Source organism: Schistocerca americana, chromosome 6, assembly GCF_021461395.2.
Source record: "Schistocerca americana isolate TAMUIC-IGC-003095 chromosome 6, iqSchAmer2.1, whole genome shotgun sequence".
Classification (NCBI taxonomy): domain Eukaryota; kingdom Metazoa; phylum Arthropoda; class Insecta; order Orthoptera; family Acrididae; genus Schistocerca; species Schistocerca americana.
Genome location: NC_060124.1, coordinates 645,419,019 through 645,445,008, shown reverse-complemented (window position 1 = coordinate 645,445,008; position 25,990 = coordinate 645,419,019). Strand labels below are relative to the sequence as shown.

Below are 25,990 nucleotides of genomic sequence, written 5' to 3'. Positions count from 1 at the left end.
ATTCTGATGCACCCGTGCAGGTTTACTGTATCCCTTCGACATTCACATTGACCATGAAACACAGAAATTGCATTGGGATTGAATTCAAATGGGACAACGCCGACGTAAGTACAAGAAGAGTGAATCTTACAAGTGTATAAGATTTGAGTGGCTCCTGGGTGTCCAGTATTAGATTTCGATGCACCTGTGAAGATTTACTGTATCCCTTAGACCTTCACATTGACCATGAAACACAGAAATTGCATTGGGATTGAATACAAAGGGAACAATAACTACATAAGTACAAGAAGAGTGAATCTTGTAAGGGTTTGTGCTTCGAGCGGCTCGTGGGAGACCAGTATTACATTCCAATGTACCAGTGCAGGTTTACTGTATCCCTTGGACCTTCACATTGACCATGAAACACAGATATAGCATCGGGATTGATTACAAAATGCACAATGCCGATTACGTACAAGAAGAGTAAATCTTCTAAGAGTTTGTGCTTTAGCGGCTCATGGGAGACCTGTATTAGATTCCGATGCACTAGTGCAGGTTTACCGTATCCTTTGGACCTTCACATTGACCATGAAACACCGAAATTGCTTCGGGAGGGAATACATAAGGGACAATGCCAACTCAAGTAGGAGAAAAGTGAATTTTTAAGAGTTTGTGCTTTGAGCGGCTCCTACGAGACCAGTATTAAATTTCGATGTACCAGTGCAGGTTTACTGTATCCCTTGGACCTTCACATTGACCAAGAAACACAGAAATCGCATCGGCATTCAATACAAAATGGACAATGCCGACTTAAGAACAAGAAGAGTGACACTTCTATGAGTTTGTGCTTTGAGCGTCTCATGGGAGACCAGTATTAGATTCCCATGCACCAGTGCAGGTTTACTTTATCCCTTGGCCCCCAACATTGACCATGCAGCACAGAAATTGCATCGGGATTAATACATAAGGCACAATGCCGACGTAAGTTCAAGAAGAGTGAATCTTCTAAGAGTTTCTGCTCTGAGCGGCTCCTGGCAGACCAGTATTAGATTCCGTTGCACCAGTGCAGGTTTGCTCTATCGCTTGGACCTTCCTATTGACCATGAAACACAGAAATTGCACCGGGATTGAATACAAAATGGACAATGCCGACTTAAGTACAATAAGAGTGAATTTTCTAAGAGTTTGTGGTTTGAGCGGCTCGGGGGAGACCAGTGGTAGTTTCCGATGCACCAGTGCAGGTTTACTGTATCCCTTGGACCTTCACATTGACCATGAAACACAGGAATTGCATTGGGATTGAATACAAAAGGGACAATGCCGACTTAAGTACAAGAAGGGTGAATCTTATAACCGATTGTGCTTTGAGCGGCACCTGGGAGACCAGTATTAGGTTCCGATGCACCAGTGCAGGTTTACTGTACCCCTTGTTCCTTCACATTGACCATGAAACACAGATATTGCATCGGGATTGAATACAAAAAGGACAATGCCGACTTAAGTACAAGAATAGTGAATCACTTCAGAGTTTGTGCATTGAGCGGCTCCTGGGATACCAGTATTAGATTCCGATGCACCAGTGCTGGTTTACTGTATCCCTTGGACCTTCACATTGTCCATGAAACACAGAAATTTCATCGGGATTGAGTACAAAATGGACAATGCCGACATAAGTACAGGATGAGAGAATTTTCCAAGCGTTTGTGGTTTGAGCTGCTCCTGGGAGACCAGTAGTAGATTCCGTTGAACCAGTGCAGGTTTATTGTATCCCTTGACTTTCACATTGACCAATAAACACAGAAATCACATCGGGATTGAATAAAAAACTAACAATGCCGACGTAAGTACAAGAAGAGTGAATCTTACAAGTGTATAAGATTTGAGTGGCTCCTGGGTGTCCAGTATTAGATTTCGATGCACCTGTGAAGATTTACTGTATCCCTTAGACCTTCACATTGACCATGAAACACAGAAATTGCATTGGGATTGAATACAAAGGGAACAATAACTACATAAGTACAAGAAGAGTGAATCTTGTAAGTGTTTGTGCTTCGAGCGGCTCGTGGGAGACCAGTATTACATTCCAATGTACCAGTGCAGGTTTACTGTATCCCGTGGACCTTCACATTGACCATGAAACACAGAAATTGCATCGGGATTGATTACAAAATGCACAATGCCCATTACGTACAAGAAGAGTAAATCTTCTAAGAGTTTGTGCTTTAGCGACTCATGGGAGACCTGTGTTAGATTCCGATGCACTAGTGCAGGTTTACCGTATCCTCTGGACCTTCACATTGACCATGAAACACCGAAATTGCTTCGGGAGGGAATACATTAGGGACAATGCCAACTCAAGTAGAAGAAAAGTGAATTTTTAAGAGTTTGTGCTTTGAGCGGCTCCTAGGAGACCAGTATTAAATTTCGATGTACCAGTGCAGGTTTACTGTATCCCTTGGACCTTCACATTGACCAAGAAACACAGAAATTGCACCGGGATTGAATTCAAAACGGACAATGCCGACTTAAGTACAATAAGAGTGAATTTTCTAAGAGTTTGTGGTTTGAGCGGCACCTGCTAGACCAGTATTAGGTTCCGATGCACCAGTGCAGGTTTACTGTACCCCTTGGTCCTTCACATTGACCATGAAACACAGATATTGCATCGGGATTGAATACAAAAAGGACAATGCCGACTTAAGTACAAGAATAGTGAATCACTTCAGAGTTTGTGCTTTGAGCGGCTCCTGGGATACGACTATTAGATTCCGATGCACCAGTGCAGGTTTACTGTATCCCTTGGAATTTCACATTGATCATGAAACACAGAAATTGCATCGGGATTGAATACAAAACGCACAATGCCTACGTAAATACAAGAAGAGTGAATCTTTTAAGAGTTTGTGATTTGAGCGGATCCTGAAAGACCAGTATTAGATTCCGATGCACCAGCGCAGGTTTACTGTTTACCTTGGACCTTCACATTGTCCATGAAACACAGAAATTTCATAGGGATTGAGTACAAAATGGTCAATGCCGACATAAGTACAGGATGAGAGAATTTTCCAAGCGTTTGTGGTTTGAGCTGCTCCTGGGAGACCAGTAGTAGATTCTGTTGAACCAGTGCAGGTTTATTGTATCCCTTGACCTTCACATTGACCATGAAACACAGAAATCACATCGGGATTGAATAAAAAACGCACAATGCCGACTTGAGTACAAGAAGAGTGAATCTTCTAAGAGTTGTGCTTTCAGCGGCTCCTGGGAGGCCAGTATTAGATTGGGATGCACCAGTACAGGTTTACTGTATCCCTTGGACCTTCACATTGACCATGAAACACACAAATTGCCTTCGGACCAATACGAAAGATACAATGTCGACTTAAGTACAAGAAGAGTTAATCTTCTAGTAATTTGTGAATTGAGCGGCTCCTGGGAGACCAGTATTGAAGTCCGATGCACCAGTGCAGGTTTACTGTATCCCTTGGAAATCCACATTGACCATGAAACACAGAAATCGAATCGGGATTGAATACAAAGGGAACAATGCTGACTTAAGTACAAGAAGAGTGAATCTTCTAAGAATTTTGGGCTTTGAGTGGCTCCTGGGAGACCAGTATTAGATTCCGATGCACCAGTGCTGGTTTACTGTATCCCTTGGACCTTTACATTGCCCATGAAACACAGAAATTTCATCGGGATTGAATACAAAAGGGACAATGTCGACTTAAGTACAAGAAGAGTGAATCTTCTAGTAATTTGTGAATTGAGTGGCTCCTGGGAGACCAGTATTGAAGTCCGATGCACCAGTGCAGGTTTACTGTATCCCTTGGACATCCACATTGACCATGAAACACAGAAATCGAATCGGGATTGAATACAAAGGGAACAATGCTGACTTAAGTACAAGAAGAGTGAATCTTCTAAGAATTTGTGCCTTGAGCGTTTCCTGGGAGACCTGTATGAGATTCCGATGCACCAGTGCACGTTTACTGTATCCCTTTGACCTTGACATTGACCATGAAACACAGAAATTGCATCAGGATTGAATACAAAAGGGACAATGCCGACTTAAGTACAAGAAGGTGAATTTTCTAAGAGTTTGTGGTTTGGGCGGCTGCTGAGAGACCAGTATCAGATTCCGATGCACCAGTGCAGGTTTACTGTATCCCTTGGACCGTCACATTGACCATGAAACACAGAAATCGCATCGGCATTGAATACAAGGGGCACAATGCCGACTTAAGAACAAGAGGAGTGAATCTTCTAAGAGTTTGTACTTTGAACGGCTTCAGAAAGTCCTGAATTAGTTTCCGATTCACCAGCGATGGTTTACTGTAACCCTTAGACCTTCACATTGAGCATGAAACAGAGATATTGCTTCGGGATTGAATACAAAAGGGACAATGTCGACCTAAGTACAAGAAGAGTGATTCATCTAAGAGTTTGTGCTTTGAACGGCACCTGGGGGCCAGTGTGAGATTCCGATGCCCCAGTGTAGGTTTGCTGTATCCCTTGGACCTTCACATTGACCATGAAACATAGAAATTACATCGGGATTGAATACAAAGGGACAAACCGAACTTAAGTACAAGAAGAGATAATCTTCTAACAGTTTGTGCTTTGAGCGGCTCCTGGGAGTCTAGTGTTAGATTCTGATGCACTAGTGCAGGATTACTGTATACCCTTGGACTTCCACATTGACCATGAATGACAGATATCGCATCGGGATTGAATACAAAAGGCACAATGCCGACTTAAGTACCAGAAGAGCGAATCTTCTAAGATTTTGTGCTTTGAGCAACTCCTGGGGGAACAGTATTAGATTCCAATGCACCAGTGCACGTTTACTATATCCCTTGGACCTTCACATTGACCCGGAAACACAGAAATTGCATCGACATTGTATACAAAAAGGACAATTCCGACTAATGTACAAGAACAGTGAGTTTTCTAAGAGATTGTGGTTTGAGCGGTACCTGCGAGACCAGTATTAGAATCCGATGCACCAGTGCAGGTTTACTGTATCCAATGGACATTCACATTGACCATGAAACGCAGAAATCGCATCGGGATTGGATACAAACGGTACAATTCCGACTTAAGTACCAGAAGTGCGAATCTTCTAAGAATTTAAGCGGCTCCTGGGAGATCAGTATTATATTCCGATGCACCTGTGCAGGTTTACTGTATCCCTTTTGTCCTTCACATTGACCATGAAACACAGAAATTGCATGGGGATTGAATACAAAAGGGACAATGCCGACTTAAGTATAAGAAGAGTGAATTTTCTAAGATATTGTGGTTTGAGCGGCTCCTGCGAGACCAGTATTAGAGTCCGATGCACCAGTGCAGGTTTACTGTATCCCTTGGACCTTCACATTGAACATGAAACACAGAAATCGCATCGGGATTGAATACTAAATGCACAATGCCGACTTAAGTACAAGAAGAGTGAATCTTCTAAGAGTTTGTGGTTTGAGCGGCTCATGGGAGACCAGTATTAGATTCCGATGAACCAGTGCCAGTTTACTGTATCCCTTGGACGATCATATTGACCATGAAACACAGAAATTTCATCGGGATTGAATACAAAATGGACAATGCCGACTGAAGTACAAGATGAGAGAATTTTCTAAGATTTTGCGGTTTGAGCTGCTCCTGGGAGACCAGTATTAGATTCCGATGCACCAGTGCAGGTTTACTGTATTCCTTGAACCTTCACATTGACCATGAACCACAGAAATGGCATCGGGGTGAATACAAAACTCACAATGCCATCTTTAGTACAAGAAGAGTGGATCTTCGAAGAGTTTGTGATTTGAGCGCCTCCTGGGAGACCAGTATTAGATTCCGATGCACCAGTGCACGTTTACTGTATCCCTTTTGACCTTCACATTGACCATGAAACACAGATATTGCATGGGGATTGAATACAAAAGGGACAATGCCGACTTAAGTATAAGAAGAGTGAGTTTTCTAAGAGATTGTGGTTTGAGCGGCTCCTGCGAGACCAGTATTAGATTCCGATGCACCAGTGCAGGTTTACTGTATCCCTTGGACCTTCGCATTGACCATGAAACACAGAAATAGCATCGGGATTGAATACTAAATGCACAATGCCGACTTAAGTACAAGAAGAGTGAATCTTCTAAGAGTTTGTGGTTTGAGCGGCTCATGGGAGACCAGTATTAGATTCCGATGAACCAGTGCAGGTTTACAGTATCCCTTGGAACTTCTCAATGACCATGAAACACAGAAATTGCATCGGCATTGAATACAAATGCACAATGCCTACTTAAGTACAAGAAGAGTGAGTCTTCTAAGAGTATGTGCTTTGAGCGGCTCCTGGGAGACCAGTATTAGATTCCAATTCACCAGTGCAGGTTTACTGTATCCCTTGGAGCTTCACATTGATCATGAAACACAGAATTGGCATCGGGATTGAATTCAAAAGGCACAATGACGACTTAAGTACAAGAAGAGTGATCGTCTACGAGTTTGTGTTTTGAACGGCACCTGGGGGCCAGTATGCGATTCCGATGCACCAGTGCAGGTACACTGTATCCCTTGGACCTTCACATTGACCATGAAACACAGAAATTTCATCGGGATTGAATACAAAAGGCACAAAGCCAAAGTAAGTACAAGAAGAGTGAATCTTAAAGAGTTTGTGGTATGAGCGGCTCCTGGGCGACCAGTATTATATCCCGATGACCCAATGCGGGTTTACTGTATCCATCGGACCTTCACATGGACCATCAAACACAGAAATTGCATCGGGATTGAAAACAAAAACCACAATGCCGACTTAAGTACAAGAAGAGTGAATCTTCTAAGAGTTTGGGCTTTGAGCGATTCCTGGGAGACCAGTATTAGATTCCAATGCACCAGTGCAGGTTTACTGTATCCCTTGGACATTCACATTGACCATAAAACACAGAAATTGCATTGGGATTGAATAGAAAAGGGACTACCAACTTAAGTACAAGAAGAGTTAATCATCTAAGAAATTGATTTGAGCGGCTCCTTGGAGACCAGTATTGGATTCTGATGCTCCAGTGCAGGTGTACTGTATCCCTTGGACCTTCACATTGACCATGAAAGGCAGAAATTGGATCGGGATTGAATACCAAATGCACAATGCCGACTTACATACAAGAAGAGTAAATCTTCTAAGAGTTTGTTATTTGAGCGGCTCCTAGAAGACCAGTATTAGATTCCGATTCACCAGTGCAGGTTTACTGTATCTCTTGGACCTTCACATTGACCATGAAACACAGAAATCGCATCGGGATTGAATACTAAATGCACAATGCCGACTTAAGTACAAGAAGAGTGAATCTTCTAAGAGTTTGTGCTTTGAGCGGCTCCTGGGAAACCAGTATTACATTCCCATTCACCAGTGCAGGTTGACTCTATCATTTGGACCTTCACATTGACCATGAAACACAGTAATTGCGTCGGGATTAAATACAAAATGGACAATGCCAATTTAAGTACAAGAAGAATGAATCTTCTAGGAATTTGTGCTTTCAGCGGCTCCTGGGAGAATAGTATTAGATTCCGATGCACCAGTGTAAGTTTACTGTATCCCTTGGATCTCCACATTGACCATGAAACACAGAAATTGCATCGGGATTGTGTACAAAAGGCACAATGTTGACTTAAGTACAAGGAGAGTGAATCTTCTATGAGTTTGTGGTTTGAGCGGCTCCTGGGAGACCAGTATTAGATTCTGATGCACCAGTGCACGTTAAATGTATCCCTTTGACCTTCACATTGACCATGAAGCACAGAAATCGCATCGGGATTGAATACTTAATGCACAATGCTGACTTACGTACAAGAAGATTGAATCTTCTAAGAGTTTGTGCTTTGAGCGGCTCCTGGGAGACCAGTATTAGATTCCGATGTACCAGCGCAGGTTCACTGTATCCCTTCGACCTTCACATTGAAGATGAAACACAGAAATTGCATCGAGATTGAGTAGAAACGGGACAAAGCCGACTTAAGTACAAGAAGAGTGAATTTTCTAAGCGGTTGTGGGTTGAGCAGCTCCATGGAGACCAGTATTATATTCTGATGCACCAGTACTGGTTTACTGTTTCCCTTGGACCTTTACATTGCCCATGAAACACAGAAATTTCATCGGGATTGAATACAAAAGGGACAATGCCGACTTAAGTACAAGAAGAGTGAATCTTCTAACTGTTTGTGTTTTGAGCGGCTCCTGGGAGACCAGTATTAGATTCCGATTCACCAGTGCAGGTTTACTGTATCCCTTGGACCTTCACATTGACCATGAAACACAGAAATTGCATCAGGATTGAATGCAAGAGGGACAATGCCGACTTAAGTACAAGAAGAGTGAATCTTCTAAGAGTTAGTGCTTTGAGCCGCGCTTGGGAGACCAGTATCAAATTCCAATGCAGCAGTGCGGGTTTACTGTATCCCTTGGATCTTCACATTACCATGAAACACAAAAATTGCACCGGGATTGAATACAAAAGGGACTGCCGACTTAAGTACAAGAAGAGTTAATCTTCTAAGAGTTTGTGCTTTGAGCGGCTCCTGGGAAACCAGTATTACATTCCCATTCACCAGTGCAGGTTGACTCTATCATTTGGACCTTCACATTGACCATGAAATACAGATATTGCATCGGGATTGAATGCAAATAGGACAATGATGACTTAAGTACAAGAAGAGTGAATCCTCTAGGAGTTTGTGCTTTCAGCGGCTCCTGGGAGACCAGTATTGGATTCGGATGCACCAGCGCAGGTTTACTGTATCCCTTGGACCTTCTCATTGACCATGAATCACAGAAATCGCAACGGGATTGAATACAAAAGGCACAATGACGACTTAAGTACAAGAAGAGTGATCGTCTAAGAGTTTGTGCTTTGAGCGGCTCCTGGGAGGCCGGTACTACATTCCGATGCACCAGTGCAAGTTTACTGTATCCCTTGGATCTTCACATTGACCATGAAACGCAGATATTGCATCGGGATTGTGTACAAAAGGCACAATGCCAACTTAAGTGCAAGGAGAGTGAATCTTCTAAGAGTTTGTGGTTTGAGCGGCTCCTGGGAGACCAGTATTAGATTCTGATGCACCAGTGCACGTTAAATGTATCCCTTTGACCTTCACATTGACCATGAAACACAGAAATTGCATCGGGATTGAAACAAAAGGAACAATGCCGACTTAAGTACAAGAAGAGTGAATTTTCTAAGAGTTTGTGGTTTGAGCGGCTCCTGGGAGACCAGTATTAGTTTCCGATGCACCAGTGCAGGTTTACTGTATCCCTTGGTCCTTCACATTGACCATGAATCATAGAAATTGCATCGGGATTGAATACAAAAGGCACAATGCCAATTAAGTAAAAGAAGAGTGAATCTTCTAAGCGTTTGTGGTTTGAGCGGCTCCTGGGAGACCTGTATTAGATTCCGATGCACCAGTGAACGTTAAATGTATCCCTTTGACCTTCACATTGACCATGAAACACAGAAATCGCATCGGGATTGAATACTTAATGCACAATGCTGACTTACGTACAAGAAGATTGAATCTTCTAAGAGTTTGTGCTTTCAGCGGCTCCTATGAGACCAGTATTAGATTCCGATGCACCAGTGCTGGTTTACTGTATTACTTGGACCTTCACATTGACCATGAAACACAGTAATTGCATCGGGATTGAATACAAATGAGACAATGTAGCCTTAAGTACAAGAAGAGTGAATCTTCTTATAGTTTGTGCTTTCAGTGGCTCCTGGGAGACCAGTATTGGATTCTGATGCACCAGTGCAGGTTTTCTGTATCCCTTGGACCTTCACATTGACTATGAAACACAGAAATTGCATTGGGATTGAATACAAAAGTGACAATGCTGACTTAAGTACAAGAAGAGTGAATCTTCTAAGAGTTTGTGGTTTGAGAGGTTCCTGGGAGCTAACTCGTTACAATACACCCAGGAAGTGGAGAGGAACCCGCACTGGACACCTCAAAAGGCTGAACATTGGGAATAATTGTAGATGTAGCTAAATGGAATATCTGAAGGGAAGTAACAAAATAATGTGTACTAGGATATGACAAACCTGCCCAAGTCCTCTACAAAGGATACCAAGGGTCTAAATAATTTTTTGATAACATTTTGTATTTAAAAATATTTGTGTGTATAAATTGTTCATGTTGATGTAAATTTGACAATTTAAGAAATGGTCATGCTTAGGAACAATATAAGAAATAGGCGTTATGTAAAAGCCAGTGTGCTTTTGTTTGAAACGAAAATGGCTATGGAGAGTGGAAAAGGTTCGGAAGGCGAATTGGCGTGCTACCTTGAGCAAGTGCGGGAAGTAAGTCACACAGTCTGTAGGCAGCAGTGATTGAGGTAACTCCTTTGTGGAGCAGAAGCTTTGCCTGCAAATTTTCATAAAAATGCCTCGGTTGAAGACTGCAAACAGCTTGCAGCATAGCTGCGAGTTGTTGAGCTACTGTATGTAGAACTGAATGAAGCCAAGTAGAGAAATTGAGCCCATACAGCAAGAAACTTGCAGGCTGTTATGTGGGTAGTTTAGCCGTCATAACTGTTCGCCACACCCAAGCCTACAGCCCACAGATAAGATTTTTTTCTATTTTTACCTTTGTAGGGCATGAACCATTAATTTAAACTGTGTTTTAATAATCATTCTTGAACTTTACGGAAACTGGTTCACCCTGTTATTTCATCCTAATCATACATCTGTATAGGGTTCCTTCCTGGTGTTTGATTAATCCGAGTGTCCTGTTTTACAGACTTATGAAGTTCCAAGTTAATATAAAGAGGCACCATTTAAATAGCTTTAGTGTAAATAATAAAAATGTTTTCTTAACTATTGCAAAGTGTTGTAGTTTGGTTACATAAAATTCAATCACAGTGAAGCCAAGTTACTAAAACCTGTTAGATGGCTATACAGAATTAGTTCAAAGAATAATAGCTTTTGAAAGTTAATTCCACCATGAAAGAGGTTTTCTTTAAGTGAAATGTTCAGTTAAAAAGTGTGTGCTTTAGTGTCTAAGTATTTAAGTTTCTTGATTATGGAAAGTGCTTTTCTAAAGGTTGTCCCCCCCACCCCGGCTAATTTTTTTTACCTTCCTCGAAGTTATCTACTGGGCTTTTTCTTTTTTAAAAACATAATGCATAAAGATGTAGCCCAAAATTGTTTAAGTGGGGTAATTTATTTGAAGAGCCAAACTAAACAGTAGCAAGAAAGTAGGCAAAATTCACATTTCTGCTTCTCCAATACTTCACTATTTCATTGCCAGGATAGGTTGGTGACCATTAAGTACATGTTTCATACCACTAAATGAACTTGGAAATGAGTTGTCCTAGCTTCAGTATATTATTATTCATACTGTGTTTCTATCTAGCCACTGGGTAAGATCTTAGGAAAAGAAGTGAATAGTCAAATTTTCTTATCCATTAGATGCAACACATGGTAAATCCTGTAAGAAGGATAACTCTATTGATTATCTTTTCCTATAAACAGGACTATCCTTCCATAGTGTATTTTATTTGGAAACTAAATTAAATTTTAGTAAGAGGGTTATACGTGGCAACATAGAGACAGGGTTTCTGTTATTTACGTAAAAGCATGCTAATATCATAATGGTAGTGTTATAAGGTCCTATTAATGTGTGGTCATGACATTTGTTAAATGTCTCACCACATTCCTATTGAAACTATTTACTCTTCTTGTAAATAACACCTATGACAATTTTATACAAAAGACCACTAAGACTTTGCTCGTCAACTTTCATTTAGGTAACAGCGATCTTTAGATGTATTTAAATCAGTACTGTTAAGAAATACTGACTAGCTTTATTTTCAAGAATCTCAAGTTTAAGTTATACATACTGTTATCCTCCAATAAGAATCATTGGCCGATTCTTCATCTTTGACAGGTTTAGCATGCCTGCAATGCAAAACATTATATTTTGTATTAACAGATGAAATCCAACTTTTTAAATTTAATAAATGCTTATACAAACATAAAGTTTCTTCAAAAAATGTATTTCTGACAACTTCCTGTCACAGATAATTTTCACTGAATGTTGCAACCCAGTTATATTGCTGATGAGAAGCAAATGTTGATCTTTTCCCTCTCTTCCTTCACCATCTCCTGTTTTCAGAATGAGATTTTCACTCTGCAGCGGAAACGAGGTACTGGCAGAAGTAAAGCTGTGAGTACCGGACGTGAGTCGTGCTTTGGTAGAGCACTTGCCTGCGAAAGGCAAAGGTCCCGAGTTCGAGTCTCGGTCGGGCAAACAGTTTTAATCTGCCAGGAAGTTTCATCTCCTGTTTTGTTCACCTTGACATATTTCTACCAAAAAGACTACCCCAATGGATCCACTGCTTATATTTAACACACAGTAAATTCAGTTCAAATATTTCCTTAACACAGGATGTGCATTGACGAGCTTGAATTAATCAGAAAAATATAAACAGATACTAACCATTCCACAGCTCTTACAAAATACTTGCATTAAGTAATCATCAAAGCTACTTTTTGTACAGCAAGAGGACTAACAGTCAAAATGGTGCTACATGCTACAGGCAGTGCAATACAATTTATTTTACTCATTGCTACAGCAATAAATGTACTTATAAAAATATTCAGACTTAGACTATAATCAAATACAGAGAGAGAAAATATTCTAACTAAAGAGATATAGCAGCCATAGGCAGAAACAAATAAAAAAACTGATACTAATCTTAGCTTTGAGGACCAAAAGTTTCTTCATCTGGAAAATGTAAAAAGAGAAATGAGACTGTTCAAGAATTACGGATGAAAATTCAGGATCTTGAGTCAAGGAAGATGGATGGTTAAATGAATGAAAAAACTAGACTGGACATGATGAAATTGAGTTGCGAAAGAGCAGCAGATGATGTAATTTTAAATGCTGAGAAATAAGATCTCTTCAAGAGGAGCCACCAAAAGGTCAAATAAGTGAAAACCAAGCTGAAAATACCGGTAAATGGGCTAAAATGGCGGCAAATAGATAAACAAAACAGAAAGATAGTGCTGAAGAACAGGCAACCAAACAACCACGACAACAACAACAATAATAATAACAGCACATTGTAGCAATATATAATAGCAGTCCCACAACATCTGGAGGAAGATTTTCCACTAACAGAACAATAAATTCATGAAGCCATCAAATCATTCCAACACTTCAAAGCAACAAATGAAGACTCCACTACAGAAAAATTATTGAAATAGTCAGAAGACACAAATGATCTACGACTGCTGTTTGAGAACATTTGGAAAGCTGAAGAGATTATGGAAAGCATTAATCCACAGCTATGAAAAAAAGGGGACACACAAAATGTCAACAATTGCAGAGATGCCTCACTTCTGCCAGTGGTATACAAAATATTATCAAAAATTCTCTGGACAGAGTTGTAGAAACTTTAGACAAATAACTGGGAGAATCTCAAGGAGCTCTAGAAAGGGAAGACCCTGCACAGAGCAGATGTTTATTAGAAAATTGATAATTCTCCACATACTGTTAATCACCAAACCTATAATAGTATCATGTATTGGTTTCAAGAAAACATTTGATTTGGTAGGCAGAGAAATTATAGGTAAAATCATCAAAGAATTTTGTGTTAAAGCAAACATAATCCTCAAAACACTAGCAAATAGGATGGCAGAAGCTAAATTTATGGGAGAAGTATCTCAACCATTTGAAATAAAAACTGATGTTAGACAAGGGGACAGTTTATCACCTTTACTGTACACTGCATTCTAGAAAAAATAGAAAGTATCTGGAATTTGGAGAAAAAAAAATCACAAAATTGAACCAATAATTTTAGGATGAAAAACAAATGGAATTAAGGTAAACTGCCTGGCTTCTGCAGATGATTCTGATATACTTTCAAAAAATCTGGCAGACAGTTATTGAAAGAAATCTTTTGGAAGAAATAGCAAAGGGAGCTGGTCCCAAAATTTCAGCCGAAAAAACAACATTGATGACAATTTCAAACAATGCATCAACACTCTTAGAAAAACAAAAATGTAAAATAGCATTAGGAAGTAAATTTAAATATATTGGACAAACTGTACAACAAAATGGACTAGAAGAATTAACAGTAGATGCAAGAGTCAGAAAACTGGAGAGAGCAAATTGTTTGACAAAGGATATTTACAACAAGAAATGTACAACTAAAAAAACAAAACTAAGACACTATCCCACAGTGGTATGACCAGGATGTTTATATGGTTGAGGATGCCTAATGATGAACTATAAGCTGGACAGAACAGAGGTTCCTCAAAGGAGCATTATTAGAAAATAATGGTTGCAATACAAGCTACAGATGGCTGGAAAATGAGAAGTAATGAGGAGATCTACAAAAATTTTGAGAAAATATCAGAAGTAATGGCTAAAAGAAGATTAATCTTTTTTAGAGACCTCTACTGAATGAGTAGTTCTGGAAGAAGGAATCAATGATAGCATGGATTACAGAAATAAGAAAGAAACAACATCAAACAATCAGAAATAATAGAAAGAAACCTTTTTACAGATAAAATACTGAATTTAAAAGGATCATCACCTCTCCAAGATCAAAATTAATTTCATCCCTCTCAATAAGACCATGAAAACCGGAAATAAAATTCATAAATATGATATTGCGAAGCTCAAAATCAATCAAAACATATTGGAACAATGCCACCAGTAACTGACAGTTGAATCCCATAAATGGGCAGACATTGACTCCATGATCCAACAAGCAGCTAATACTAAAATCCTGACAGCTAAAAAGAGGAATCGTACATGGTGGAATGAGGTTTGTGGTGAGGTGGTGGGCCAAACAGCAAGTGCATGGAAAAAGTGGAACTCTACCAGGAGACCTGATGATTTTGATGTATTCCATGAAGTTCGAAAATATGCAGCCAGAACTCTACGAAGGGCTAAGCAGTTGCATGAGAAACAGCAGTTATAACAGATCGATCAGCGTTTCCAGATAAACAATGTCAGAGACTTCTATCAGACGTTCAAATCGAATTTGAAAGGATAGCAAGCCCCTAGTTTTTGTTTTAGAGACGAAAATGGAAAGCTCAGTGTTGTGTACATAGTTCCACATATTCAGCGCGTACACAAATTTCCCACTAGAGTGAGCCCCGCTAAGCACAACAGCGCAGGCGCAGCACTCGTCCATCTCCGCACTACGAGATGGCGCTGCCACAGAGACGGACCAAATTCTGCTTCCGCCGATCCGCGTATTAATATGTAACACAGCCAATGAGATTGCTGCTAAGATAGAACACTTTCTCCTCGTGCATCACACTCGCGCAGTGATACATGAACGTGCGAGGTATTATAACGAGTGTAAAGACCTTCGACCAGTCAGTCTGCATTTGTCTGCACCAGTCTGCATTAGTCTGTACCAGTCTGCATAGTCTGTACCAGTCTGTACGAGTTCTACAATTGTCTGTACCAGTCCATAGTCAAGATTCAGTCTGCGCCTAATAAGATTACCATATTCCTGTACATTGCCATGAAGATAAATGTATAGACACTTTCGTCAAGTACCCGAGATATATGTGAGAATAAGATTAATGTATCAATACCAAAGGAACTTCAGATTGTCAATTGTAAATAGCATCCAGAACCAAGTTAAGTAATTTTTATATTTGTTATTATTTTAATAAATGTATGTGAAAATTAATCAAGTTCTGTTTAAAGTTGGTCACCGTCAATCTGCTACTCTCAGCGTGCAAGTGGCATTTCTATCGTCTGACCTAATGGCAGAAGATAAATACGCCATGATAAGACCACGAGACATATTGCTGACACTCGCTTACTTTGTTAGAGCAACAAGTCAAATAATCTGATGGTGTGTGCACTGAAGGTCTTACAGTACACACACCACACTCGGCCTGACCAACAAAAAAACTGCAAGATAATGTCTCGTTACTTTGAAAACCTACTTAATTGTGATGAACCGAAAGAAAGATTCCCTGTATGTGCCCCAATCCACAAACTACCCCTCATCTCCATCTAGTAAAGAGGAGACCAAAGAGATCATCAACAACTTTAAGAATAATAAGGCAGCTGGAGAGGATTCAATAGTCGTGGAACTACTAAAGCTGGCAAATAATGAAACTCTAGATATACTAGTCCAACTTTTTGAGGAGATCTGGAGAGCTAGGATGATACCAACTGAATGGCAGTCAGCTTTAATCCATCGTCTACACAAAAAAGGTGATAAATAGAATGTCAATAACTATAGGGGTACCTCTTTAGTATCTGTTCCATATAAGATTCTCTCGAAAGTGATACAGAATAGAATAGAAGATCATTGTAACCAACTGATTGGGGACTATCAAGCTGGTTTCCAAAAGGGTGATTCTTGCGCAGAACAGATCTTTAACCTGAAGAACATCATGAGGTACAAAAAAAAATTGGAAGAAATAACTATGTGGTCATGTTTGTTGATTTTCAGAAAGTATATGACTCCATCGACTGACATGCATTAATGAATATTTTGGAAAAGTTTGGGGTGGATAATACATCAAGAAAGCTGATCAAACAAACTCTTGCTAACACAGTGTCGAAAATTAAACTTATGGGTGAGGTATCTGAACCCTTTACAATCAGAACGGACATAAGACGAGGAGATGGACTATCCCTCTCCTTTTCAATTGTGTCTTGGAAAAGGTCATTCGAGAGTGGAGAAAGTTATTAGCCCAAGAAGAAACAAATGAAGAGTGGTTCAGACTTGGTCCTAAGAACAAAGGGGTGTGCATTGACTGCTTAGATTTTGCGGCTGACCTGGCCATTTTTGCTAACAACATAGAGTCAGCAATCAACAAGATAAATAGGCTGTCAGAAATTGATGAAAAAAGTTAGACTCCAGATCTCTATTCAAAAGACAAAATATATGACGAACATCTGTGACGGACCTGAATGGAAGATAACCAACCTGGGAAAAAATCGGATGAGTTAAGAATTTCAGGTATCTCGGTGAAGTCATCCACCAGGAGAATGGATTAAAAGAAGAAGCAATTGTCGGGATGAGGAAGTTAGACCAAGCATACCAACTGACAAAGAATACTTATAACAAAAAGTCTATGAGTATATGGGCCAAGTTCCAACATTATAATACAGTTGTACAACCTGAGGGCTTATAAGCATCCAAAACTTTGACCACGAATAGACAAGGTCAAGCTGAGTGGCTGGAAAAGCGTGAGTGTAGGATATTAAGGAAAATCCTAAGGTAATAGATGGGTCAATGGACAATGACGAATGAGAGCAAATGAGGACACGTGCAGTGAGACAGAACCTATCACAGCATCCATTACAAAGAAATGATTGTTATTTTATGGTCATCTCATGAAAATGGACGGTGATTGACTAACAAAAAGAATACGGAGTTTCATCCTATCTAAGAAAACGAGGCCGAGATGGTTCAAAGAATGTGAAAAAGATCTTAAGCAGATTGGTATCTCAGAGAGAAATTCCTGAAAGGAACAAATTTAGAAGATTGGTGACCAACTACCAAGGTTTTAACATGGCATCAACATCCGAAAGACAGTGAGGACCATTATCTGAAGAGCATAAAAAGGCACTTCTTGCAGGGGCTCAGAAGATACTGGCAGGAAGTCAAAGCTGGAGCAAGAACAAGACCTGGACACTAGAGTGAAGTCGGTTGTTACCACGCAGTCCGTAGAGACTCACCTCAATAAAAAAAATAAGTAAATAAAAATAAAAGGCTTTCAATGCAGAAGAAATAGGGGATTGAGAACAACACGAATAGAATAAAGGGGGAAAAACATGAGGAGGAGATGGACGAGTACTGGAAAAACAGGAGACGACAAGGGAAGAAGAAGAAGTGAAGTTATTACATGACGAGAGATGGTGATTGGATTTGATTTGATTCAGTTTTCATTACATACACCGAAAAAATGAGATGATTCTCGAGGGTGTGGAACATGTCAGAATGTATAACACAAAACATTTTAATATAATGAATACTTCCCTGATCATTTGTCACGAGATTGTCAAAATAGGTGAATACAATACAGTAAACTGGAAAAGCTAATATTTACAGAATTAATACACTGTCAGAATGAAACATTGTTATGCACTATTAATAAATTTATCATACACAAAATACTTAATATTGACTGTTGCAACCAAGTGCTGTCAAATCTTAAATCTAACATATTTTTACTTAAGCTGGCCTTTCAGTCTCTGTTAGGATATTCATCTATAGAGTAGAAGGCATTGCCTATCAAAAAGTCATTCAAACTCTGTTTAAACTGTGCTTTATCTGAAACCAAGTTTTTAATGGGTGCTGGTAATTTATTGAAAATGTGTGTTCCTGAATATTGGACCCCCTTTTGGACCAACATAAGTGATTTTAGGTCTTTATGTAGATTGTTCTTATTCCTAGTATTGATAATATGTATTGAGCTATTTGTTGGAAATATAGATATGTAACTTGCAACAAATTTCATTAAGGAGTAAGTATACTGAGAAGCAATGGTCGGAATTCAAAGTTCCTTGAATAGGTTCTACACAATGTTCTTCAAAGACTGGTCCCAGATACTCCATTGCACCATTCACCGAACCTGATAACCCCGAGCCGTCAGTAACAAAAATTAAGTCTTGCTTAAGAGATTTACAACACTACATGCACTTGTTACCAAAGCCTCATCTACTTTTAGAGCTATCTGTTCCACTTCCTTTTTGGCCCCACTTCTATCTGTCTTCACTATATCCCATACAGTTCTTATTTTGTTGATACAATTATCTTTTTCTCTTAATAAAGCTACTTCAATTTCTGGATTACTTGATTCAATATTTTGCAGTATTCTTTGTAATGCATTACAATGCTAATATCAGAAATGTTCCTAGATAGTAGATACAGTCTCCTTTTTCCCCACATGATATCTTTATTCCTTGTGTAATCCATGGTTTATCTTTTGACTTCTGTGTGATTTGAGTTACGTTTAGGGGAAAACAATTTTCAAAAGAGGAGGTAACTTTATTAATAAATGCTTTGTATTTTCCATTTGAGTCAGGTAAACATCTCTCCAGTTCATGTCTTTGAGCAATTTCCTGAATTCCTCAATTTCTGGCTTATTTATTATCCTCCTGTACTCAGATTTAATATTTTTTTTATCCTGACAAGTTTCAACATTTAACACAGGATGCTGCACGTTGTGATCAGATAGTCCATTTACTATTGGTTTTGTGATATGACTTTTTTCCCCTAGATTTGTTCATAAAGATATTATCAATAGCAGTCTCAGAGTATTTACATATCCTAGCTGCAAAGTTCACAATAGGAACTAAATTGAATGATAGTGTTAAAAACACCAGCAACCACTATTTCCTCTTTTTTTTTTTTTTTTTTTTTTTTTTTTTTTTTTTTTTTTTTTTTTTTTTTTTTTTTTTTTTTTACACACACACAAGCCATTCCTTTCGCTTTGTGAAATGAAGCACTGCCTAGTTCCAAAACACAGGACTACTATGACAAGGTGAAATGTTCTCAGAGTGCTACATGTATGATAGTAAATGTAATCAGCACTATAGTTGTTTTCTGAGTAGTTATGCTGTGTGTGTTTCATTCAATCAGATGAAATGGAATAAAATCATCTATTTATTTATTTGGGCTCTTTATCACCAAGATACATTCAATGTTGGTTGAGGTTTATCTTTTGAATTCACTCCAGTGTAGATTGTCAAAATTTTATCAGTTGTCAAAGTACTTGTAACACAGTTTTCGAATTTACTGCCATCCAGGAAAGTCTCGCACTCAAATTATTCTCAGAGACTGAGAGCTGGCTGAAACCCAGAGTTGAAAGCTCTGACATATTTAGTGATTAATGGAATATATATCGGAAAGGCAGGTTAGACACTGTAGGAGAGGGAGTGTCCATTGTCTCTATTGAGGTCAAAGCTGATTGTGACAGTGAAGTTATCTGGTTGCATATAACAAGTCTACGTGAAATCAAGTTAATTAATGAATGTTTTAATCAGCCACCCGGTTCTGCTATGACAGTTTTGGAGCCATTCACAGAAAGTCTACAGACAGTAGCACGTCAATACCTAGATCATGCAATACTAGTTGGAGGTTAATTTAGCCTACTGAGTATAGATGGTAGCCTATGGCTTCATTGCAGGGGGTGCAGTCAATCTTGTGAAGCACTTTTGAATGTGGTTTTCAAAAATTGTCTTGAGCACCTAGTTTGGCATGCCACATGCAATGGAAATATCTTAGACCTTGTAGTTACAAACAGGCCAGATATCATCAATGACTTCAGCATAGAAATGGGGATTAATAATCATGATAACATCATAATAACTAAGGTTACAAAAATTAATAAATCAGTCAAAAAGGCTAGGAAAACGTTCATGCCAGAAAGAGCAGATAAGCAGATGTTAGCATCTCACTTAGACAGAACTGACATCACTTAGTTCCATTAAGATGGACGTAGAGAGATTATGGTCAAAGCTTAAACAGATCGTGAATTGCACTCTCAACAAGTCTGTACCTAGTAAACGAATTAAGGATGCAAAAGAGCCACTGTGGTTTAACAATGAAATTCGGAAAATACTGAGGAAGGAAAAGCTACTGCACTCTTGGTTCAAAAGAGAATGCCAAATGGCAACAAGGAAAGGTTACTACCACTGTCATACCTCAGCAAAAGATCTGGCTGAGAAGCAGGGGAAATTATTGTCCTATGTAAAATCACTAAGTGAGTCAAAGGTTTCCATCATGTCACTTGACCAGTCTGGTGTGGCAGTAGGAGATAAATGTTTTAAATTTTACATTTAAGAAATAATTCATGCAAGAGAATCATATAAACATACCGTCATTTGACAATAGCACAAAGACACCTAACAACAATCACCTGTAAACATGTGCCATGTCAGTGCTCTTGGAAGAGAGCTGTGGCAGTGACACGGCTCTGTTGTTGTTCCTGTGTAGTGATCTGCAAAGACGGGGGGGGGGGACGGGTAGAGATTCAAGCAGTGATGAAGTACTTCATAAAGATAGGTATAAAAGCGAAGGACATTCATGCCGATTTCCAGAATACACCAGGGGCTCTGCTCCTTTGTCTTCAACTGTTGCCAAGTGGATAAATGAATTTAAATTTGGTCAGGAGAGCTTAGATGATGATCATCCATGAATAGGTCAGCCAAGATGTGTCACTACTCTAGAAATCATCGCAAAAGTGCGCATAATGATCAAGGAGGATAACCAATTTAGAGTGCATGAAATTGCTCACGCTTGCCAGATGTCATCTGAAAGGTATTCACAAGATGGGTGCCGCGACTCTTGATGCTGGGTCAAAAACACATGAGAATGGACATATCACAACAATGTTTGGCCTGTTTTAGGAGAAACAAACAAGAACTTTTGTGCTGGTTTGTGACCACGAGGAAACTTTGGTTTACTACTATACCCCAGAGACAAAGCAACAATCAAAGCATTGGAAACATGCTGAATCTCCGCCGCCAAACTCCTTCAGCGGGGAAGGACATGGCGTCAGTGTTCTGGGATGCGCCACCAAATTCCTTCAGCGGGGAAGATCATGGCATCAGTGTTCTGGGATGAGAAGGGGATTCTGTTTGTACTTTATCTCCCCACTGGGCAAACAATTACTGGAGAATACTATGCTAACCTTCTGGACAAATTGCAACAAAAGATATGAGAAAAAGGCCAGGTTTAATAAGGAAGAAAGTCATCTAGCATCAAGCCAATGCACGCTCGCACGCATGTGCCATCGCCATGGTAAAATTACACAAACTAAGGTATGAATTGTTGCCACACGTGCCTCTTCCCTAAACTGAAAATTTTTCTTTGTGGATGAAGATTCACTTAAATTAAGAATTGATAGCCTGAGTTGACAACTATTTTGTAGGCCTGGAGGAAAATCATTGTCGAGATGGGATCAAGGTATTGGAACACTGTTGGACCAAGTGAATTAATCTACAAGCAGGGTACATTGAAAAACAAAAAAGTTTCAGTGACATAAGTACTTTTTTTCTATTCTGTTTCAAGAACTTTTCAAACCACCCTCGTAAGCATCCCTGACACCTGAAATAATTAAAAACAAATAAGTCACCAGTTGCAGATGGAATCTCAATTTGGTTTTACAAAGAGTGCTATATGGCACTAGACCCTTACTTAGCTTGTATTTATTGTGAATCTCTCACCCAGCAGAAAGACCTAAGCAACTGGGGAAAAAATACAGAGGCGTCTCCTGTATGTACGAAGGGCGAAAGAACAGACCCGCGAAATTACAGACCAATACCCGTAACATCAGTTTGCTGCAGAATTCTTGAACATATTCTGGGTTTGAATCTAATCAGTTTCACAGAGACCAATAAGTTTATGTCCACAAATCAGTACAAAGCATCACTCATGGGCAACTCAGCATGCCCTTTTGTCATACAATGTCTGTTCAAAAAATTCCAGAACTTTGTCCACAAAATTTTCTATGCTTATCTTTTAGTTACTATGGATTGTCTCCTTCAAAATACTCTACTCCAAAATTGATACACTGCTCCCAATATCATTTCCACTTCCAGGAGCAGTCTTGACACACATCTTGCTGGGTCGCATAAAGTGCCGTCTGCGAATTTTCTTTTATCTCATCTACCATTGCAAAACTTCATCCTTTTCACCTTTGGAAATAAAAAGAAGTCTGCAGGGGTCATACTATTCTCACAAGGAACATCTCAGTCTCATTTGTAAGATCCAAAAAGTTTTTTTGGTCTTGACTCATGAGTGTGGAATGAACTTGACGGCAACACAATGCATTCCAAGATGCTGTGTCATTTCATAACATGATCCAATTGAAATGTTACATTCTTCTACAATCTCTCGGACAGTGAATCTTCGACTGGCACACACAATTTCGTTGACGTTCCTGACACAAGCATCATCAGTGGACATCTAAGAGCGTCCTGAACAAGGATCATGTTTGACTTTTGTAAAGCCATTTTTAAAACGTGTGAATAATATGTAACACCGAGTATGGCTTAAGTACTCATCGCTATAGGCTCCCAGCATCATTTGGTGTGTCTCTGTAAAGGTTTTCTTGAGTTTCACACAAAATTTAATGCAGATGCATTGCTCCTCTAACTTTGCCATCACAAAATTCACAAACCCAGATTCCATATTTCTTGATTTCCGAGAAGCATTTGACATAATGACTCAATGCAGACTTTTAACAAAGGTACAAGCACATGGAATACATTCCCAGACATGTGAGTGGCTCAAAGACTTCTGAAGTAATAGAACCCACTACATTATCCCGACGGTGAGTGTCCATCAGTGACTGGGGTATCATTAGGATCGTTCCAGGGATGTGTGATAGGAGCACTATTACTCATATTTTCTATGTGCATAACTGATTTGATGGACAAAGTGGACAGTAATCTATGGTTGTTTGCTGATGATGTTGTGGTGTATGGAAGGTGTCATCGTTGAGTGATTTAGGAGGATAAAAGATGACCTGGACAAAGTTCCCAGTTGGTGTGATAAATGACAGCTAACCCTAAATGTAGAAAAATATAAGTTACTGCAGAGGAGTTGGAAAAACAAATCCATAATGCCAGAATCCAGCATTAGTAGTGTCATGAATGAAGAAGTCACATTGTTTCAATATCTGGACGTAACATTGCAATGCGATATGAAATGGAACAAACGTGTGAGGGTCATGGTAGGGAAGGCGAATAATCATCTTTTGTTTGTTGGGTGGATTTTACTACAGTGTGGCTCAGCTGTGATGGACATCACATATAGGATGCTAGTGTGATCTCTTCTTGAGTACAGTTTGAGTGTCTGGTATCCGCAAGGGGTCGAATTAAAGCAGACATTGAGGTAATTCAGAGGCAGGATACTAGATTTGTTAACAGTAGGTTGAAACAACAACATACAAGTATTATGGAGATGTTTCTGGAACTCAAATGGGAATCCCTGGAGGGATTTTGAGGAACACTGTGCTGACTGCAGAACAATTCTGCTTGCACCAACATACATTATGCGTAAGGACCACAAAGATAAGAGACAACAAATTAGGACTCATAGAGAGGCATATAGACATTCACTTTTTCCTCACTCAATTGGCAGATGGAACGGGAAAGGAACTGACTACAGTTGAAATAAAATTACTTGATAGTTGGCACTTCAAACGCCAATAAGAGTAGTCAGCGTCACGCTTGAACTGTCTGCTGTTGCCAAACTCCACCAAAATTGGCCAGTCACTTCCAATTCCTGGTTCAGCATTCTTTCTTGATGTATTTGTATCCCGAATTACGAGCCCGACACTTTTATTATGTATTTCATGACACGCGATAGCTACACCAAAAACAACACACATTAACAATGCTAATGAAAGACACACATTTCATTCATAGCACTAACCAAACACTACTGAATAACTCAGCACAAGGTGTGATTCAGTATCATACATATAGTTATCATATTCACAGAGATCATCTTACATTAGATAAGCTTTTCACTACACTGCGTGAAACTGAAATTTTTAAGGTTGCAATTCATAGTTGCAACTGGGTCACTACATTCACATATATAAATACTTCATGCAGTGCTGTGGCATAGCACAATGGTTGGCAGATTAATCTAATATGTAGCATGTTGTAGGTTTGAATCTCATCAATGTAGCAAAATTTTTATTTTTAAATCTAACCAAAAGAGTGTGATTATTATTTTCATTCAATTAATTGGTTTAAATATATTTTTTTCTATTTTTAATAATTTGCTGCATCATTTTTCATCATTGTTTTGACTGTTCTATTTGGTCTTATTTTTCTTCCTGTCATTATTTCTTCATTTGGAATCTGCCTCAGTCATCTATAATCCACGACCAAGTGCCCACATGGACTGTTCACTGGTTTCTAACATGGCAGCATGTGCAGCTAGTGTAAGGATAGTTACAGGTAACAAATGACATGGAGAAATTTCAATTTGCTTTCAGCCCTGAAATTGAGTTTTTGTTGTCGTGCGTTTACCCTTAAGGGTTAGCTTTAATTGCCATGAACAAAGCGATCATGATATTAGTACTGCTGCAGACTGTTGACCACAATTTTCTCGGCTGGGTTAGGACACAAGTTTACAGTCAGGGATACAAAACGGGTCGTCTGCCCCAGTTCAGTCACTGGTCACTTTAAATCAATAGTCGACAGAGTATCCAACATTTCTGACATACCTTGCACCAGCCACTAGAAAAATTGCTCTGTGTTAAACATTTAACATAATTTGTGAAGTGAGCTGCTTGTTTGTTGTCACCTGTAACCAAACGGTAGCTGGTAGCCAATGTGGCAACATTGTTGCAGCAAGTGATTGATGTCAACTATCAAGTAATTTTATTTAGACTATTGTAGTGAGACAGGGTACCTTCTGCCATGCACCATATGGTGGCTAGTGGAGTATGTATGTAGATGTGGAATCACATCCCATCTGGAAAGTCAGCCCTTGATCTGCAGTTCTGGGTAACTTTCTCAAAATCTACCCTTTTTCCTAGACCTATCCTTCACCCCTCTTCCTTCAACTTCAACCCTTCTGCCTGAAGAATGAGCTACTGGCTCTGAAGCTCGCCTAATTATAATCTTCTTTTATGTGTGTGTTCTGCCGCCACTTAGCAAGTAGGTTGTTTATCTATCCAATTCAATTATCATGTAAACAAAAGCTGCATTTAACACACCAAGTCTCTTTTACCAATCACTTTTAATATGTCCTACAGAATGTACTGTCTATCCTGTCCTTTTTTGAGATTACTGTTTTGTTGTACTTTTCTACAGGCATCATCTTACTTATTAGGAGTCAGTTCCTTCATGTTGTTGTTGTTGTTGTGGTCTTCAGTCCTGAGACTGGTTTGATGCAGCTCTCCATGCTACTCTATCCTGTGCAAGCTTCTTCATCTCCCAGTACCTACTGCAACCTACATCCTTCTGAATCTGCTTAGTGTATTCATCT

At 39.4% G+C, this 25,990-nt stretch overlaps 1 protein-coding gene across 1 annotated transcript in view; it reads right to left on the bottom strand.

Annotated features, from left to right (window-relative positions):
* Positions 1–11,880: 11,880 nt before the first annotated feature.
* LOC124620364 (molybdenum cofactor biosynthesis protein 1-like) overlaps positions 11,881–25,990 on the bottom strand; it is a 113,837-nt gene continuing 99,727 nt past the window's right edge. The window contains exon 7 of the mRNA XM_047147034.1: positions 11,881–11,936. Within this exon, the coding sequence (XP_047002990.1) occupies positions 11,881–11,936 (56 nt within the window). The remainder of the gene's footprint in view (positions 11,937–25,990) is intronic.